The 19,234-nt window shown below is 46.2% G+C and overlaps 1 protein-coding gene and 1 long non-coding RNA gene across 3 annotated transcripts in view; both read right to left on the reverse strand.

The window, feature by feature from the left end:
• Positions 1-6: 6 nt before the first annotated feature.
• Positions 7-9,904, reverse strand: R3HDML (R3H domain containing like). The gene is made up of 5 exons (XM_006091423.2): positions 9,647-9,904; positions 6,763-6,881; positions 6,502-6,634; positions 4,949-5,064; positions 7-814 (listed from the first exon to the last, which is right to left on the reverse strand). Exons 1-5 carry the CDS (start codon positions 9,902-9,904, stop codon positions 682-684), a joined length of 759 nt encoding a protein of 252 aa, XP_006091485.1. The 3' UTR covers positions 7-681.
• Positions 9,905-11,689: 1,785 nt separating this feature from the next.
• Positions 11,690-19,234, reverse strand: part of LOC111826575 — a 12,253-nt gene continuing 4,708 nt past the window's right edge. For both annotated transcript variants that reach the window (XR_002829937.1, XR_002829936.1), the window contains exons 2-3: positions 13,820-14,456; positions 11,690-12,105 (exon numbers count right to left, since the gene is read on the reverse strand). This is a non-coding gene — a long non-coding RNA (uncharacterized LOC111826575). The remainder of the gene's footprint in view (positions 12,106-13,819; positions 14,457-19,234) is intronic.

The following is a 19,234-nucleotide window of genomic DNA, read 5'->3' on the forward strand; positions in this document are numbered from 1 at the left end:
GAGACAAAAGAACTTTTGTGTGTTAATGGTATCTGGGTGGGGAAAGGTGGGGAAAGGGGAAGTGGTTAATGGGAATGAGAAAGAATTCTACAGGAGAAATACAGAGTAAGACAGATAGGGACAGAGCTGGCAAGTAGATGAAAGGGAGAGACTAAAGCAGAGAGGCTGAAAGGGGGGAAGGGTAGGATAGATCCAGAGAGAGTTACCCCTGGCAAACTTTGGGGTGCCTCAAGGAGGGGATCACAGGTCTTCTGGTTAATAGCCAGAAGCTAGGTGGCGATTAACTGGTTAATAAAGGTGGTTTTCAGGATTAAGGTTATTTCATAGATACCTTTTATTGGATGGCAAAAGACTTGTGAGTTTGAGACCTGAGAGTCACAAAACTGCTGCCACTGTTCCTTCCAACCATGGCTCTCTGAGAAATGAGTCAATTAAAAACGCAGGCCTCCTTCCTGGAGGCCAGAGAAAAGAAAGATGCAACTGACTACAGAAGGAAGGCAAGGCAGTCGTTTTCTTCTGGCACATGCTAGACATTTAGAAAATGCAATCGGGAAGAAAAATTCTGATCAGTGGAGGGAGTCCAATTCATGTCTTCAAAATTTTTTTTTCCTTGACCCATCTTTAGGGAGGGACCCTTAGAGGATCAGGCCCACTAAAGGCCCGCCAGAGCACAGGAAAAATTTAGAACCACAGGAGCCGGTTGGATTTGAGCCCAGAGAAGCACATATTGCTATTGCAGTTGCCTTGGTAACTGGGGGGGCAGGCAGAACACGGCCTCCCCATCTTGTATGGAGCCTCGCCGATCCAGTTGCCCCTGGAAGAGAAAAGGTCCCAGGGAGATGGGGTCAAGAGACACAAGAGTGTGTGTGAACAACCTTCACACAGGATTCCAAATCTCAGCACCACCACTGGCTGGCTGTGCGACCTTGGGCAAGTCACATCTGCAAGCTTCAGTTTCTTCATCTGTACAACCAAGAGAAGACTTCCCTCTGTCTAGCATAGGGATGCCGTGAAGATGAAATAATGCAGCCACATGTGCATGCGCCTAGCACCATGCCTGGCAAATAGGTGACTCCCCAGTAAGTGTTGGTTTTCTTATTCTTTCCACCACCCCTTACCCCAACTCAGACAGATCTAAGTTCTGGGCCTGGGTCTGGATTCTGCCACCTGTCAACTGGTGACAGAATAAACCATCTCATTTCTTGAGATTGTATTTTGTCCTTTGAATAAAATAAATAAATGAAATGGTATCTGTAAAAATTATGTGAAGACTCTTTGTAACTTGCAAGAGTTCTGTGCAGCCCGGCCGGTGTGGCTTAGTGGTTGAGCATCGACCTATGAACCAGGAGGTCACAGTTCGATTCCTGGTCAGGGCACATGCCCGGGCTGCAGACTCGATCCCCAGTAGGGCGTGTGGGAGGCAGTCAATCAATGATTCTTTCTCATCATTGAGGTTTCTATCTCTTTCTCTCTCCCTTTTCCTTCTCTCGCTGAAATCAATAAAAACATTTTTTTAAAAAAGAGTTCTGTGCAAAGGAGGGCTCAAATAATGAGATGATGAGTGTAATTCAGTCATGGGGGATGTGCCCATGAAGCCTCCTCATGGCCACTGCTGGACATTCATTTCTTCCATGGCCTTAGCCCAAATCTATCCTACCTGCTCCTGAGTTAATCCTTTCAACTGGCCAAGGCCTTTAGGAGGAAGGGGAATGAGGAGCCATTGCTTAATGGTTACAGACTTTCTCTTTGGGGTGAATAAAAAGTTTTGGAAATAGTGGTTGTACAACATTGTGAATGTAATTAATGCCACTGAACTGTACACTTAAAAATGGTTAAAATAGCAAATTTTATGTTATATATATATTTTACCACAGTTTTTACAAGTTAATAATGTAATCCCCTGGCCGGTGTGGCTCAGTTGGTTGAGTGTCAGCCCATGCACCAAAAGGTCACCAGTTTAATTCCAAGTCAGGGCATATGCCCAGGTTTCCAGTTTGATATCCCAGTCGGAGTGCGTACAGGAGGCAACCAATCAATGTTTCTCTCTCACATCAATGTTTCTCTCTCTCCCTCTCCCTTCCTCTCTAACATAAATAAAAAATAATTAAAATTAAAATTTAAAAATATACTAATAATGTAATATAACAAAATCCACTGAATTTTACACTTCAAATGGATGAGTTGTATCCTATATAAATTATACATATCAAAGATATATACATACACACACACACACACACACACACACACACACACACATGTATATATAGTGGTTAAAAAAAAAAAGGAACATCGAACACCACCTTTGCCTGTTTAAGAACAGTCAGTGGTTTCCCATTGCCTGTGCAGTGATTGGCAATTTTTTTGGAAAGGGCAGAGAGTAAATATTTTAGGCTTTGTGGACCAGATGTGTCTACCACATGAAAGCAGCCATAGATAATATTTAAATGAATGCCTTCTCTGTGTTTCAATAAAACTTTATTTACAAAAACAGGCAGCATGCCGTGGCCAGTGTCACTCAGTTGGTTGAGCATCCTCCCATGTACCATAAGGTCAGCCAGTTTGATTCATAGTCAGGGCACATGCCCCAGTTGGGCTCGATACACAGTAGGGGGCATGCAGGAGGCAGCTGGTTGGTGTTTCTCTCTCACATAGATGTTTTTCTCTCTCTCCCTCTCCCTTCCTCTCTCTAAAATCAATAAAAACATATTTTTAAAAAATTGGCAGCAGGCCAGATTTTGGTCATAGCCCGTAGTTGGCCAACTCCTGGCGTACAGAGTCACATCACCTCTTTTGGTCAGGCATTCTAGACTGCTCTAGCAGCACGTGGTCCAGCTTACACACCTCATCTTCCCACAACTCCCTTCTCCATCCCAGCCCACAGATTTCTCTTTTTCTCTCTCTTTCTCCTCTCAAGGCCTAAAATCGTTTCCCCAGCTCTTTCTTGCTTGTGGATGACTAATAAGGTCACCATTGGTCTATAGTGTTAATTATTTTTGCAAATCCCAGTGCCTTATTTTCTTACACTTCAAATGAACACTCTGGGCAGAAATAAAATCTTTTTTTCTCCAAAAGTGATTATTGAACGACTACGAGTAAAGTCAGCCAAAGTGCTTAGAAAAGTATGCACTTCTGGTTTCATATGGAACTTTCATTCATTCACTCATTCATTCATTCACACTTCCAGAGCATCTATTGGGCATCAGGCTTTGTGTCAGATGCTGTAGTATACAGTTTTCAAAAGGTCTCTTGGAAATTTAGGGGCAGGGAGAGTGGGTGATGGAGACACCAAGGGTAATGGAATCAGAGTAGTTCTTTTTCTTTTTTTTAAATTTAACCACTTGGAAAAAAGTCCTACTGCTTAAAAAAAGGGGGGGGGGTGTTGGCATCATTGTAATGGAAGGATATAGAAATGAGTAAGATCTATTTCCTGCCTTTAGAGAGTTTATAACCTAGTCATAATCATGGGCATCATTTATTTACCACGTACTATGGGCAACAATGTACTATGATTCTCTGAGAGCCAGATACTATTAGCTCTGTTTAAAAAAATTGACTGTAGAAATCAAATGCCTTAGCCAAAGTCCTCACTGTGTACATGGCAGAGCTGGGAATCAAACACAGGTCTGGTAATGACAATAAGAACCAACACATATTCTGAGTTTCTTAGGAGCCTGGGGGCGGTTTCTGGGTCAACTTACCTATACTAGTAAGTAGAATATGCATCCATTTTGCAGATGAAGAAACAGTCATAGAGAAACTAAACTACAATTGGAGCCCTGACAGTCTTAATTCCAGAGTCTAAAAATCTTAACAACTACGCTATTAATACTCAATGCTGCAAAAATTTGACATATCAGCAAGCAAACTGAAGAGTTTCATAAGCTGTATGTATTGAAATTTGGTTGTATTTTTCCTTGTCTAATAAAGCTGAGCTACGATATGACATGCTGTCAATAGCAAATAAATAGCTAGAGAATTTATGTTCAGGCTACCAATGACTTCCAGAACATCAGGATAGTAGAATAGAGCCAACATAGGACTTGAAATCAACAGGCTTGTGTTTCAAATAGCTCTGCTACTTATTGGCTTTGCAACTTCTGGTAACCTCTCTGATCCTCAATTTCTTAACCTGTAAGAAGGGAAAATATTTTCCCAGTGTCCTTCCCTTTTTCCTTCCTTCCTTCTTTCTCTTTCATCTCTTCAGTGAGATAATAAGGTGAAAGTATTTTTTAAATGATCAAGGGCTACGTGAGAGTAAAAGTTGGTTATCATTATATAATTTTGTAATTCCAAATATCGTGTTTACTTAGAATTTGTTCTTGTTTCTATCTCTATAAGAATCTGTAATGTTTGCAAGTTTGTATATGATACATTGGAAAGAAACTTCCATTTCCCTTTCTCCATAGTCCATGGTATGAAGACCACTTGTGTCTTCTCTCCCACCACGCTGACTGGAGAGTCTGGGAGAGTCGGATTAGCTGAACATGCTCATTCGAATTCTCCTTCCTTTCCTTTGGGGCCTGCCTGCAGGGCGCATGTGTTTTTGTTTGCTTTATTTCATGTGTAAGCTTAGAGGGGCTGGCACTGCCCTTGCAGGAAGAGGCCTGTGGTTGCCCAGTATTGTCTGTCAATGGGTGTGCAGGTCTAATTCAACAGTGAGATATTTGCAAGCCCACTTGGCTAGCAGATCTAAACCACATTCTCCACTATTGACTTCTTCAGTGTCACTGCCTGTCCACCTGCCTCAGTCCTCTATCTTCCAATAAATTCTGAAACTTGGGTAAAGAAAAAGGATTATTAATGGACTCTAAACCTACCCAAATGTATGGCATTGAGGTTACTTAGAATGGAGGAAGGCAGGTTCCTTTTCTTTGAATTCTGCCCATGCCACCTCAGGATCCACCTTCCTGACCCAGATCCCCCTCTGTCCCAACACTGCACTTACTTAATAGCGTAATTGCAGACCAAGTACACTGCCTGGTGCCAAGTGCTGCCCCAGACGCTGATGCTGCCACAGGTGTGGATGGCACAGCCCAGCCGGTTGGAGGATGCCCACACCATCTGAGGAAGGACACAGACAAGGGGTGCTGAGAAGGATACAGTGGGGCCCAGGTTCCTTGGGGCTGGGAGGCTCCTGCACTTGCTTCAGGGTGGGTGCATTGTGAGGTCTGCCTGTTCCAAAGTGAGGGAACTGGAAGCATATCCTATCTAATAAAGATGGAATATGCAAATTAACTGTCACTCCGTGACAAAGATGGCAGCACCCACAGCCAATAAGGAGAGAATATGCAAATTGATGTGACAAAGATGGCAGCAGCTGGGCCATGGCAACTATGCAGGCATTCCGCCCCGCCCCAGCCGCTCGGGGCCTCTGGGCAGCACGCGGGAGCAGGTGTAGAGTGGCCGGGGCAGGACGCCTGCTATGGGGGGGCGGGGGGGGGTGGAGGGAGCCACAGGAGGGCGGCAGGGCTGGAGCGAAGGCAGAAGGTGGCTCCGGCCCAGAGTGAAGGTGGAAGGTGGCGGTCAGAGAGAAGGCCCGGGTCCTGGGTGCCGGAGGGAAGCCTGTGCCGGCAGCCAGGGAAAGGAAGGCCTATTCTTGCACGAATCTTCATGCATCGGGCCTCTAGTTGTACTGCTCTATTAGGGTTTGGTTTTTTTTTTCTTTTCTTTTTTTCCTAATGACCACTGTTTGAAAATTGTTGTGCTGGAGTTTAAAATACAAACTTTGGAGTTAAATAGCCTTGGATCAGAATCTCACTATCACTAGCTGAGTGCCTTTGACCAAGTCACTTAACCACTCTGCGCCTCAGTTTCTAAGATGGAGGTAATAATATTTCATGGTATGTCAGGAAGGGCATTGGTTTTGGCCTTACATTTCCTAGAGAGTCTCGAATTTAGAATTTTGATATTAACTCCACATGAGTCCTAGAGAGACCAAGAGGACCGAAAGAAGATATTTGACATGCAATTAGAAGTTCCTGTTTTATTTCCTGCAATATCATATTGCATTGTATTTTTATGTGTGATAAGTGCTAACATATTCAATATTAATACTCAAGATATACCATGATTTTTATGATCTTATTTTGGCCTTTCTCTTTTTCTTTTCTTCTCTTTTCTTTTCTTTTCTTTTTTTTTCTCTCTCTCTCTTTCTCTCTCTCTCTCTCTTTCTCTCTCTCTCTCTTTCTTTTTAAGATAGTGGGAGCCTTAGAAAACAGAAAATACTAGAAAATATTTGGACCTATTGAATTCAAAAGCACTCTTGATCTTGTCAGACCATACATCCTCATTTTGGGGTCAATCTGGTCAGCACACCTAAGACACTCAAAATTAGATCCAGTTCATCTCAATTCAACTTTCCAGGAACATGCTTATTATGTAAGAGGAAGTCCATAGGGGGCTCTGTTTTATTTGTAGTTTCTGTTCCACCACATGCTTTTTCTTCCAAGGGATCAGGATTTGTTTTCCCATTAGCCCTTAGTCCTGACAAAGGGGTACCTGGGTGTAGTGGGAGCACACAGGGCCACTGCAGCGCCAGGGGCAGTGTGGGCTGCAGTCCTTTGGGGCTGGAAACAAGTAATGCCGCTTCTCCTCAGACCAAGACTTCACGAGATCGACCACCGAGCGGTACCTGGGGAGGCAGAGAAGATGGAAGACACAGGGCGGGATAGGGGTGGGGGAGGAAAAGTCACTCTGCCACCAACCTGCTCGTTCACCTTGTTGAATGACTGAGTGAAGGAAGGGCAGAGGGTCACTCACCGGCCAGAATGGATGGCGAGGTTCTGGCCCACGAATCTCATCAGCTGTGAGGGCCCATGGGCCCAGATGCACTGGGTGGCCCAGGCCTCAGCAGACCTGGCCAGTCGCTCATCCCAGATCTGGGGAAAGAAAGGCCATGCAGTTCCCCGGGGAACCACCATCATCATCACAACAGTGTCCAGACTTCACATTTTCCTGGTACCATGACTCCCCTGGCCCTCGGAACCCTGCAATAATCCACTTGACAGATTAGAAAACTGAGCTCAGAGAAGGCCCGTGACTTCAAAGTCAACAGCAAATCCACATAGGAACTGACATGCACACCCAGGTCCCTTTTCTCCTCATTAGATTTCAAGATTGGGGCTTTCTGTTGTGAGTGGGGTTCCAGGGTATTGGTCCAGGCGTTCCCAGCAGTTAGAAGTGGCTGAACCCAGGGTAATGGGAAGAGAACTAATTTTTTATTTCATTTGTTATATTTTTAAAATGTATTTATTTTAACTTTAAAAATACTTAATTCAGCCCTGGCCGGTTTGTCTCGGTGGATAGAGCGTCGGCCTGCGGACTGAAGGGTCCCAGGTTCGATACCGGTCAAGGGCATGTACTTTGGTTGCGGGCACATCCCTGGTAGGGGGTGTGCAGGAAGCAGCTGATCGATGTTTCTCTCTCATCGATGTTTCTAACTCTCTATCCCTCTCCCTTCCTCTCTGTAAAAAATCAATAAAATATATTTTTTTAAAAATACTTAATTCAAAAGATTTTTTTAATAATAAAAACATGCACAAGTTTAATATGGAAGATGTCCAAATGAGGAAAAGTGGAAAGTCTCTCCCCTCTATTCTACACTTATCCTGCCAGCCACTGTGCCCCTTAGAGGCAACTGTCGCTGTGAGTTTCCTGTGTCTCCTTCCAGGAATATTCTAGATCTGTACAAGCATATATGATTACATATATAATTATACCGTATATATATAATTTCTTGACAAATGGCAGCATGCTACACATTCTATTCAGCACCTTATTTTCACTTAACAAGATAGGTTATCTTGGCGATTATTCCACATCCGTATGTAGAGAACACCCTCTCATCCTTCATAACAGCTTCATCATTTTGCAATGTATGAATGTTCCAAGTTTTATAACCTGAAAAGTCATCACTTAAAAAAAATACTAGTTTCCTTCCAGCTCTGACTTCCTGGGGTTCTCTGAGAAGTCATTTGTTCCTTCAGCAGATATTGCACAGTATTTCTAGGCACCGAGGACTCAGTCTAGCAAGGAAATGAGATGTGAAACCATCATTACAATCCTGGAGGGTGTGAGGATGTGAAATGGGCTGGAACTTGCTTGGGGCTGTGGCAGAGAAAAGGCTCCTTGAGCAAGGATATCTGTCCTGTGGGCAGAAGCCAGCTAGTGGAGAAGAAATGGGGCACCAGCTCACAGTCTTCTGGGAAAGCAGAGAAATGTTTCCTTCATTCTACCAAGAGGTAAACCGAGGGAAGGCAGAGAAGATGGAAGACACGAGGCGGGGGAAGGAAAATCGCTCTGCCACCAACCTGCTCGGTGACTTTGTTGAGTGACTGATTGAAGGGAGGGCAGAGGGTCACTCAAACCCACGTTCACCAACCCTCCCGGGTCCCTTGTGAGACATCTCTTTCTCTCTGCTCTACACTACCTGCCATATTCAACACCTGCTGAAGTGAGTGCCTTGCACACACAACTGGTGCTCAATAAATGTGTCATTTGTTTGAAAATGGAGGGCCTTCTATGTGCCAGTTGATGTGTTAATAAATGAATGAGTCAGTCAATGAACAAATAAATGTTCTCCCCCTCTAGCTGCCTGCCATTTCTGCTTCTGTCCCCACCCCTCCTCACACCTTATCACTACCTGTCATTATATTCTATATATATTTTGTTGATGTTCACTTTCTACCATCCTCACTAAAATGAAAGTTCCAGGAGGGAAGGGCGTTTGTCCATCCTGTTCTGGGTAGTGTCCATGAGGCTTAGCGTGGTGCCTGGCTCCAAACAGGCACTAGTAAGTGCATGGACTGTTGCAAAAGAATTTGCAGGCTGTTGTGCAGCAAGTTGGGGGTGGGACTGGCAATCTCTTTCCCTAAAGAAATCTGTGGGTGGGCTGGAAGCTTATGTCTCCAGACTGGTCTGGGACAATGGTCCCAGAGGAAGGGCTGTGATAAAGAGAAAAGTTTCCTCCTCCACTCTGGGAAGCTGGGGTCAGAGGCACTAGCCCTGTCTCTTTGAGAGCAGACATCCCAGCTTCCTCTCACGGTCAGCTGCTGGTTTTCTCAGCTGGAGACCCCCAGGTACCAGTCCCCACAGCTCCAAAATCTACCTCCACAGGCTTGTTGAGGATGGTCTGGGGATGGCCATCACACCCCTGGGGCAAAGAGACAATAGCATGGAAAGCTCCAGCTACCACCCTCTGCAGGTCCTCAGTGGGGAGCCAAAATTCTTGGGCAGGGTATTGTGTTGACTAAGACAATAGCCTTTTGCAGCAAGCACACTTGGGTTGGAATCCCAGCTGGGTGACCTTGGGCAAATTAATTCTCTGCATCTCAATTTCTTTATTTGGAAAATGAAGATGACAGTTCCCACCTCTAAGGAAGAGTATCCTCAGGGTATGTGAAGTGCCTGGCATACAGCAGGTGCTCCATAAATAACAGTTCTCTGCCCGACTCCCCGCAGGCCCTGTGTAATCACCTTTGTGCCCTCATCCACAAAATGGACAGACTACATCCTGCCCTTTCCACGTGGTCCAGACACCCAGATACTGGCTTGTGGGGCCAGGTTGGTGAATGGTCCAGCCCTTCCAAGGTTGAGATAAGTGGTGTTTGCTGGAAGGGGGACTGGGGAGGGCACAGGGACTCACCATATACTCCATGTTGGCAGCTGGTGGGTGCACGCTGGCCCTGATGTGGTTGTGATAATCCAGTAAGGCACTCATGTCCCGGGCAGAGATGTGGCGCTTCCGCCGGTAGTGGGGCACCCCCAGGCCACTTAGAGAGTGCACTGCTGTGCCCTCGGTCCAAGCCAGCACTAGGGTGGCATTGGGCATCAAGGTGTTCACTGTCTGGCCTGCCCAGAAGATCAGGACTGCCAGGCCCACAGTGCTGGGCAGCGGGGGCATAGCTGGCTGAAGGGGTCACACGTCTGCCTTGTGCAGTCAGAGCTGGCTGCCTGGAGGGGGTGGGTATAAGGGCACCAAACCATGAGTGTTCTCCAGCATTGCCATCTCAGAGGATGCTAACCCTGGGAGCGTGGTGAAGACCTGCTGACTCAGCTCTGGCCCAACACCCTGTCCTTCCCACCCCAGCAGACTGAGTGGATTGGGCAACAGAAATGCCCAGACAGTAGTTAACCTGGATCAGGACTTGGGGTGAGATGGTGCCACCACTTGAAAGCCAGGGCTCCATCCCACCAGCCCAGAAGAAAGATCTGTCCTCCCCATCCTAGATGCCCTCTTCACCCATCCTGCTTAAAGTGGGCTCCTTCAATGCCCTCAGAGGGGCAGGGCCAACCTTCCCCAAGGCTTAGTGAGGGCTCTCTTGTCCCTGAGCTGCTGCACTTTCAGCAGTAAGGGCAAGACACAGAAAGAAGCACTTTCTGTGGAAGAATGAAAGATGTGGAGAATGAAAGAGGCAGAGAGAAAGAAAAACAAGAAACAGAAATGAGCAAGACCAAAAAAAAAAATACAGAGACACTGAATGGAAGATATAGAAAGGTGGAAAGATACAAGACAGAATGAGAGATGATGACAGGAGGAAAAAGAAAGAACATTGGGTCAGGGGGTGGGGGGAGACAGAAAGAAAGGTAGAGAGAGAGAAAGACAAAAGAAAAAAAAACAGAGAAGAGGGAGAGAGAAATAGACTTGAGAAGAGAGCTAGAGAGAGGTGAGCAAGAGACCATGCAGCAGGAGCTCATACCCAGGACAGGCGGGGGTGGCAGGAGGAGTCCGAAGAGGAGGCAGGGGACTTCTGCTGACACCCTGGCCCGCCTGGCAGCACAGCGACTTTAAAGGTCCCCTGGGAGCTGATGGCATCTGACGCGCCCTGTCCCACAGCCCCCTCCCCTTCCAGCCAGGCCAGGCTTGAACAGGAGGCTCCGCCCACTGCCCATTTGCTGGCTTTCCTCTCCAGCCTCTGCTGTTCCCACTTCCATCTGGAGTGTGCAGAGCTGGGGCTAGGCTGCTGGTCAGGGTAGGGATGTGGCAATGACAGGGATTCCAGGAGGAAATCTCAACCCCCTTTGGGAGACCCAGAGGCTTTTCTCTGCCTCCAGACCCCAACATATCAAGGCCACCTTGCATCCAGTGTATTTTCTGACTGTTTTCCCTACATAGCCCACTGGCCTCAGAGCAGGCTGTTAACATGGCCCATCTCATGAGCACCTACTATGCACCAGGCCTGGACTGAGTGCTTCATATGAAAGCTCAGCCAACTCTCAGAAGCATACACGATAGCTCTCCATTTTACAGATAGAGAAACCAAGTCCCATAGAGGTGAAGGAACAAAAGTCACGCCAGCCTATCTGCAACAATGCAAGGATTCAAGTCCAAGTCTGACCGCAGGACCCTGTGAGTATGTAAAATAGACGCCATCTTTTGTATAGATGCATAGGAATAAAGCCTCAGGGCATATTCGTTGTGATGCTGCTCATAGCACTGTGTAGCCTCATTAGTTAAGCATTCAAATCTCCATTTCACTCACTCACTGGGTGTCCTTGGGCAGGTTACTCAACCATTTTGTGTCTCAGCTGTCATAACGGTACCTACCTAGAGCATTGCTGCAAGGACTAGACAAGTTAACATTTGTGGAGCACTCAGACAGGTCCTGGCACACTGTGTGCATGTGCGTGTGTGTGTGTGTGTGTGTGTGTGTGTGTGTGTGTTGCCAAAGCCCCTTTGCTGTTGTCCTTCTGAGTTAAGAAAGTTTAATTTCCTCCTCTCTGATTAATTGTATTCTCCATGAATAATACACAATACTTTTGTTATGAGAGGGGGATAGACTTACAAGAAAGATGTTACATAAAAAAAAAATTTGAAGTATTTGTGAGTCTTCAGCCTCCTCCTCCAGTGACCTCTGAGAATCTTCAGGCAGAACCAGGTGGTGATGCAGGGCTGGAAGCTGGGACTGGACTACCCAGGCGGGGTCCTCCCCAGACACATGGGATTCTCACTCTAGGCAGCCACCCAGCTCCAGCCTCCATGGCCCAGACAGTGCCTGCTGCCACACACCTTCCTTCTGGAGCAGCTTCCCCCAGCCCAGGCTGGATGCTGGGGGAGGTGGGGCAGGCAGAGCAGTGAGTGATGGGAGCTGCCAACACTGACCTCTGCAGAGAGAAAGAAAAACAAGAAACAGAAAAGAAATGAGCAAGATCACCCCAGAAGGAGAAGAGAGACTGGCTCCCATCTAGCCCCATCACTGGGTATATTCAGTATGCTGGGTATCCCAGGGCAAGTCCCTATCCTTCTCTGGGCCTCAGATGCCCCATTGGAGAAACTGGACTAGGGCTCTTCTGCCTACAGCAGTTGGGATCCGTGGTACACCAAGGGGAGCTCTGCAGCCCAAGGGAGGAGGACACAGCCTTGGCACTTAGGACTCCAGGAGTGTCAACAATTGTGCCCACTCTCTCAGAATGCTTAACATGAACATCTCCCATGTAACTGGCACCTGCATTGGTTCAGAGCTTCACATCCATCTCTCACAGCTAAGTTTGAGGTAGTAACCCCACCCACTGTACAGATGAGGATACTGAGGCACACAGAGCCTCAGTGACTTGCCATGGGGCCTAGAGCTTGTTTGTGTGGTAACTGGGGTTCTGACAGTGAATATCCTCAAGACATTTATAGAATGCACACGCAACTGTGCACACATCACACAAGCACATCCTCCTCCCACAAATTAGACAATCCATTCCACCAGCCCGAGATCCCTTCTATTGTGCACCCCTTCTACTGTGCACCCACCCTTTCACATTTAATATCTGACACATATAAGCTGTATGTATTTGCCCCATCTCAGTGCCTAGCACTGTTTTAATCACTTTTGTGGATAAGCTTATTCGATCTTCAGAGCATCCCTATCCAGTCAGTACTATTGTCATTATATCCATTTTTATATATATGAGGACACTGAGGCACAGAGAGGTGAGTCATTTATCTGCGGTCACACAACCAGTGGGTGGCTGAGGTGGGATAGGCACCTGGGAAGGCTGGTTACCCTGTCTCTCCACAGAGACAGACATGGAAGAAGGTAGGACCCTGCAGTTCCGTCATGCATACAAAGTCACCATCTCTTGTCCTGCATGTTCACACATCCACAGAAACCCAGAAATCACACTGGTGGCAAACAAACAGGGACACCCCTGGCTGCTCCACCAGGTGGAACCTTCTCTGTGTCCTCATTGACTAAGGCAGGTTTCCAGGGGATAAAAATGTTAGAAGGGGGAGGCAGGAAATAATCAGGGGCAACCCAGATGAATGTCCTGGCTGGTCACTACCTTTAGGGTAGGAATACTTTCTCACCCTTGGAATTTTATCACCCTGGATTCAGCTATTGCTCCATCCTCACCCATCCTAGAATTCTCTCTGGGTTTGAGTGAACAGAGGGGAAATTATTCTAGACAGCAGTGATATTCAAGGCAGTATAACTCAGTAGCTAACAGAAAGCCTAGGTCTATGACCCACTTCTATGGCTTACTAGTTATGTAACTGTGGGCAAGTTACTTAACCTTTCTGTGCCTCAGTTTACTCATCTATAAAACAGGGCTGCCTCATGACACTGTTATGAGGATTAAATGAGTTAGTACATCTGAAGACCCTTGACACAATGCTTGGCACAGAGAAAGCAGCCAATAAGTGTTACCTATAATAATAGCTAATAATAATAACAATAACAGTCAATATTTACTTAGCACATACTAGATGCCAGGCATTACATGCTTTAGAGTCATGATCTCATTTAAGCTCATTTCATGGGTTAAATATCAGGATCTTCTTTCTATAGAGGAGAAAGTAGAAACTCATAGAGATTAAGTAACTCACCCAAGTTCACACAGCTAGTCCCAGTGGAAACTGGGTCCCAACGCTAGGTCTCTCTGATCCTTACCCTGCAATAGCTGCTTCTGAGAAAAGACTGTGGGACAGGAGCCTGGTGCTTGAGAGAGGAGACTGAGAAAGCTGGAAGGGCCTTAGGAATCTTCTCAGTCACTCCCTCATTTGCCAGTTGAGGAAGGCGGTTCAGAGAGGTTAAGTGACTTGACCAAGGTGACACTGCAATTGGCAGACTCAGTACTGCAACTCAGATTTACTATATTCCAAATCGAAGTGGAGGAGGGAGGGAGCTTGAAGGAGGAAAGCACATGTAGAAAAACAAAACAAAACAAAACACAGTGGTGATCCAGACCCTTCAAAACTCTCCAGGTCAGCCCGACTGGTGTTGCTCAGTGGTTGAGCGTTGACCCATGAACCAAAAGGTCACCAGTTCAATATCCAGTCCAGGCACACGCCTAGGTTGCAGGCTCAATCCCCAGTAGGGGCATGCAGGAGGCAGCTGATCAATGATTCTCTCTCATCATTGATGTTTCTATCTCTCCAGTCCTCTCCCTTCCTCTCTCTCTAAAATCAATAAAAACATTTAAAAAACAACAAACCAGCACTGCAGGTCCTTCCAAAAGATAAACTGTAAGAAAACAAAAGGGATGGAAGAGGTATTAGTGGAAACAGTTAAAAAACACAAAATTTTTCAATGGTGTAAGACTAAGTTCTACTATTTAGAGATGGGTATTTGGGCAATAAAACTATAAAGAAACACAAAGAAATACTATATAGTAAAAGTCTGGCTATGATGGGGTGGGACATTTGAAAGGCTTATATTTTGTGATCTGACTGGTGGTTGCACATGGTTCACCTTATTAGGTTCTACATTTATTTTATGTGACTTTCTGTATTTGTGTTTTATTTTACCATAAAAAGGATTAAAAAAATAACAGCTGTAGTAATTTATATGGTGACACCTTCCTTCTATTACCGCCTGAACCACGTACCTTCTTTTTAAAGGTTGAGGACATGGAGGTTCAAAGAGGGAGGCAACCTGCCCACAGTCACACAGCAAATAAGTCTGGGAGCCAGAACGCAACCCCAGTGGCTTGGTGTGTCTCCGCAGCACAGCGGTGTTTGGGCTGCCGGTGGCAGCTCCTGACCGAGCAAACAGGATTAGAGAGGTCTCACAGCAGGTTCAGAGAAACCAGCTCCTCAGAAGGTAAAATACACCCAGAAGCACCTCAGGGTGCCCAGGTCTGACTGCTGCTCTCTCTCTCCCCAATTAACAGCCACTTCTTTGGCAAGGTACCTCGTGGATGGTTGGATGGTCTAGTGGACAAGGACCAGAGCTGTGGAGTCAGAGAGGATCCTGGCTCCCAGTGAACCAGGGCAAGTCATAAGCCCTCTCTAAGCCTCAGTTTCCTCATCTGTAAATTGGGAACAATAAATAGGTGCTACCTTATTTGGCCATTATGAGAAATTCAGTGAGACACTGAAAGTGTTAGCACACAAAGCAAAGTTTGTCCAATGTTAGCTATTAACCTGCCCAAACAAACTGCGTGATTCCATTTTCAAGATGCTAAATTATAGGCAAAACTAACTTAGGATGATAGAAGTCAGAACAAGGGCTAATTCTGGGGGGTACTGACTGAGAGGGGAATGATGGAGCTCCTACGGAGGCTGCTGTATCTGTTTCCTATTTTGATCTGGGTGGTGTACATATATAAAAATTCATCTACTTGTATACTTTAGATTTTGGCACTTAAAATTAATTTATACCTCAATAAAAAAGTTAAGAGTTATATTTAGTTTTAAAAATCTTAAAAAGAGCTCTTTCAGCAAGAATAAAATTAAAGTCCTATATAAAAGAGAAAACACACACACCAACAGAAATATCGCATTCCTGTCTCCCCAACACACACTTCCTACCCCATATACATAATTACCCTTCCCCAATACACCCACAAAAACCCCTTACACTGTACACACACATCCAAAGACCCCGATACTCCACACAAATAGAAGTCACTGTCCAGTAAAACAGACACACCTGGCACTCCCACTCAACCTCACAGCACATCCCTCTTCAAATATAAATGCTTTCCCACTCTGGGTACATGGGAACACACCCTACATGTAAACACACAAATGGAGACACAGGCAAACCAAACCCATAGACTGAACTGACTCCATGGGCAGCTTTGTGAGTCAGACAGACGTGGGTCTTGGCCCCACCACGTCCTCACCATGGGACTTTGAGGCAAGTCATGTAATTTCTCTGAGCCTGTTTCCTCGTCTGTAAAATAGGTTTAATAAGATCTCTCATGAAATGAAATAAAATTAAAAAGGAAGAGCATGAGCAAAACAGTTCTCAGAGGCTGAAGGAGTTTTGTCTAATTTGTTTCTGAATCATGTCAATATAAGTAAACTTGTGTGTGCTGTCAGTTCTCACCAGCTTAATGTACAGACACAGTATGATCCCAATAAAATTCCAACAAGGTTTCTGGAAGAAGTTGGCAAGTTGCTTATAAACTTCATGTAGAAGAGCTATGGCTCAGGAATTTTCAAGATATTCCATTAGTCATATTAGTAATACATGATGATTAAGCAACCCCCCTAAAACTGAGTAGTTATCTGGGTGAAAAGAGAAGCTGAAACACTAGGGGTGAGCCAGAGAGACAGCAGTACAAGGAGAAGGGAACAGCACAGGCAAAGGCTCTGAGGCAAGAGGGAATTTGGTCCATTTGAAGAACTGAAAAAGGGCAGGTTAGGGAAGACTCAGAGGGTACAGAGAGTGTAAGAGGTGGACTGAGAGATCAGCTCAGAGGTAAGCACGGGCTGTTGCTTGCAGGTTGGCGGCCTTGAATGCCTCACCAACTGCAGGGCTGATGAAGACCTGAGATTCTCCTTCAGTGCTTGGCCCTATTGGGGCATAGGGACTGGGGGCTGGGAGGGAGGTGGGCAGACCAGGGCTTAGTTCTTCAGGAAAAGACAGCGCCTCACCCAAGTTCAACCTAGGAGCTGATATCCCATGGACCCCAGAACCCTGAAATCTGGGGGGGGGGGTGCGGGGGGGCGGGTCTGTTTCTGTCCTCCTCTCTGTAAGGATTCCAAGCTGGGTGTTTGCAGGGCTGCGCCAAGGAGCCCCTCAACCTCCTGGGAGGACTAGCCCCCTCGCTCCTCCAAAAAAGTGGGGGTGGGAGCTGGAAGGTGTGGATGGCCACGCGGGCTTAACCTTGAAGGGGCATCCCATGCTCCTGAGCCCTGGCCCCGCAGTCTGGGGCGTGAGGCCACCGGGGCCAGCAGCCGTGCCCTGGGGGCCAGCAGCCGGAGGACTGGAGAATCCTTGTCTTGGTCCAGTCGGACAGCTGCACCGCCAGGTGTGGCTGTGGAATTTGCTGTATTGCCGGCCTGTGCAGCTGGAGCGGAAAAGCCTCCGCGTCAGCGCCCCCAGCCTGACCACCGAATTCCTGCGCGGGGTGTGGAGCGCCGGCCCTGCGGTCACATGCCAGTGCGGGACCCTAAGAATTCAATAGGGCGGGGTGGGAAGGGGCCTGTGGGACCCTCTGAGCCTCCTTGCAGTTCAGTGGCATGAGAACTGAGCCAGACTTCCATCTGCTAAACGGGGACCGTGCCGCTTTGCCTTGCCTATCTCACAGGCTAGCTACCATGAGCAGTCAAAGATGAACATCTTCTAGAGGTGAACGCCGATTGTGCACTTACTGTATACCTGACACCTAGTAAAATAAAGTTTCATTTATTTATCTGGGCAACAAAGTTAGCACAATACCGTTCTCATTTTTAGGTGAGGAAACAGAGATAAGGACTTACCCTAGGTCACACAGGTAAATTCTGAATCTAGACTTGAACCCGTGTCCGTCTGACTGTGATCTAAAACATGGCCGCTAAACCCTATCAACTGCTACTTGGTGAATTTGCAGAGTGCTGTGAGCAGGTGAGCCATTATTTTTGGTCAGAGTGGCACTCCCCAAATCTAGGAGGCAGTGTGGGTTAGTGGTTAAGCACTGTGCCCGTGGGGCATACCAGCCTAGTTTGAATCCTCACTGAGCTGGATTGCTAGCTGTGTGACTCTGACTAGGTCATTTTCTCAGCCTCTGTGTGCCTCTGTTTCCATTTGTAGACTGGAGTAATAATAGTACTACCTGCGGGGCTGTTGTGAGAAGGAAGAGAATCAAATACAGTTGGCCCTTAAACAACATGGGTTTGAACGGCATGGGTCCACTTATACTCAGATTTTTTTCAATAAATACATACAGTTCTGTAAATGTATTTTCTCTTATGATTTTCTTGAAAGTATTTTCTTTTCTCTACCTTACTTTATTGTAAGAATATAGTATGTAATGTACTAAACATACAAAATATGTGTTAATCGACTATGTTATTAGTAAGACATCCAGTCAACAGTACTTCAGTTTTAGGGGAGCCAAAAGTAATACACAAATTTTCGCCTGCAGGGGGATTGGTGCTCCTAATCTCTGCGTTGTTCAAGATCAACTGCACAGTAAAGCACTTAGCACAGTGCCACTGGACACTTAGTTAAGGCTCAATAAAACAGTGATTCTTTTTAGAACCTAGGCATTTTATTCTCAGTTTGGTGTTATATAATATATATATATATATATATATATATATATATATATATATATATATAAAATTTCATAAATTATGAATTATAGCCCTAGCTGGTCTGGTTCAGTAGATAGAGCGTCGGCCTGTGAACTGAGGGATCCTGGGTTCCATTCCGGTCAAGGGCACATACATGCCTGGGTTGCAGGTTCAGTCCCCAGTAGGGGGTGTGCAGGAGGCAGCCAATCAATCATTCTCTCACATCATTGATGTTTCTATATCTCTCTCCCTCTCCCTTCCTCTCTTAAATCAATAAAACATATATATTTAAAAAATAAAATAAATTACGAATTATAAGCAAGACTTATAAAATATAAATATGTACTTTAATGAATATTTTTAAAGCAAATATCTATGTGATGACCCACAGGTAAAGAACTAAGACATTGCCTATAACCCCAAGCCTCTGATCTCAATGTCCTCCCTCCATCCTATAGGTATGCGGAACTGGGATACTAGTTCCCTGCTTTCCCCCTCCCTCTCCCCACCTAATTTTACCAACAACTCTTTCAGGCAACAACTGCCCCTCCTCCCAGGCCTCAGCCTTGTGACGGCCTGAGAAAGGTCAGTTTGGGGACTGCAAGAGGATCCTCAAGGCTGCTGGGGATGGCTTAGGGTCCCTGGCAGCCCTTTCTACTGCTCTCCCTCATTCCTGCCCTCCCCCCCTCCCCCACCAGCCCTTCTGATCTTGTGCCCAACGGGGCCCAGATAATGAGCAGCAGGAGGTTGTATACTGGGAGGCACAGCCAGTAGATACAATCCGCACCCGCG

The sequence above is a fragment of the Myotis lucifugus genome, unplaced genomic scaffold (assembly GCF_000147115.1).
Source record: "Myotis lucifugus unplaced genomic scaffold, Myoluc2.0 scaffold_90, whole genome shotgun sequence".
NCBI classification, from domain to species: domain Eukaryota; kingdom Metazoa; phylum Chordata; class Mammalia; order Chiroptera; family Vespertilionidae; genus Myotis; species Myotis lucifugus.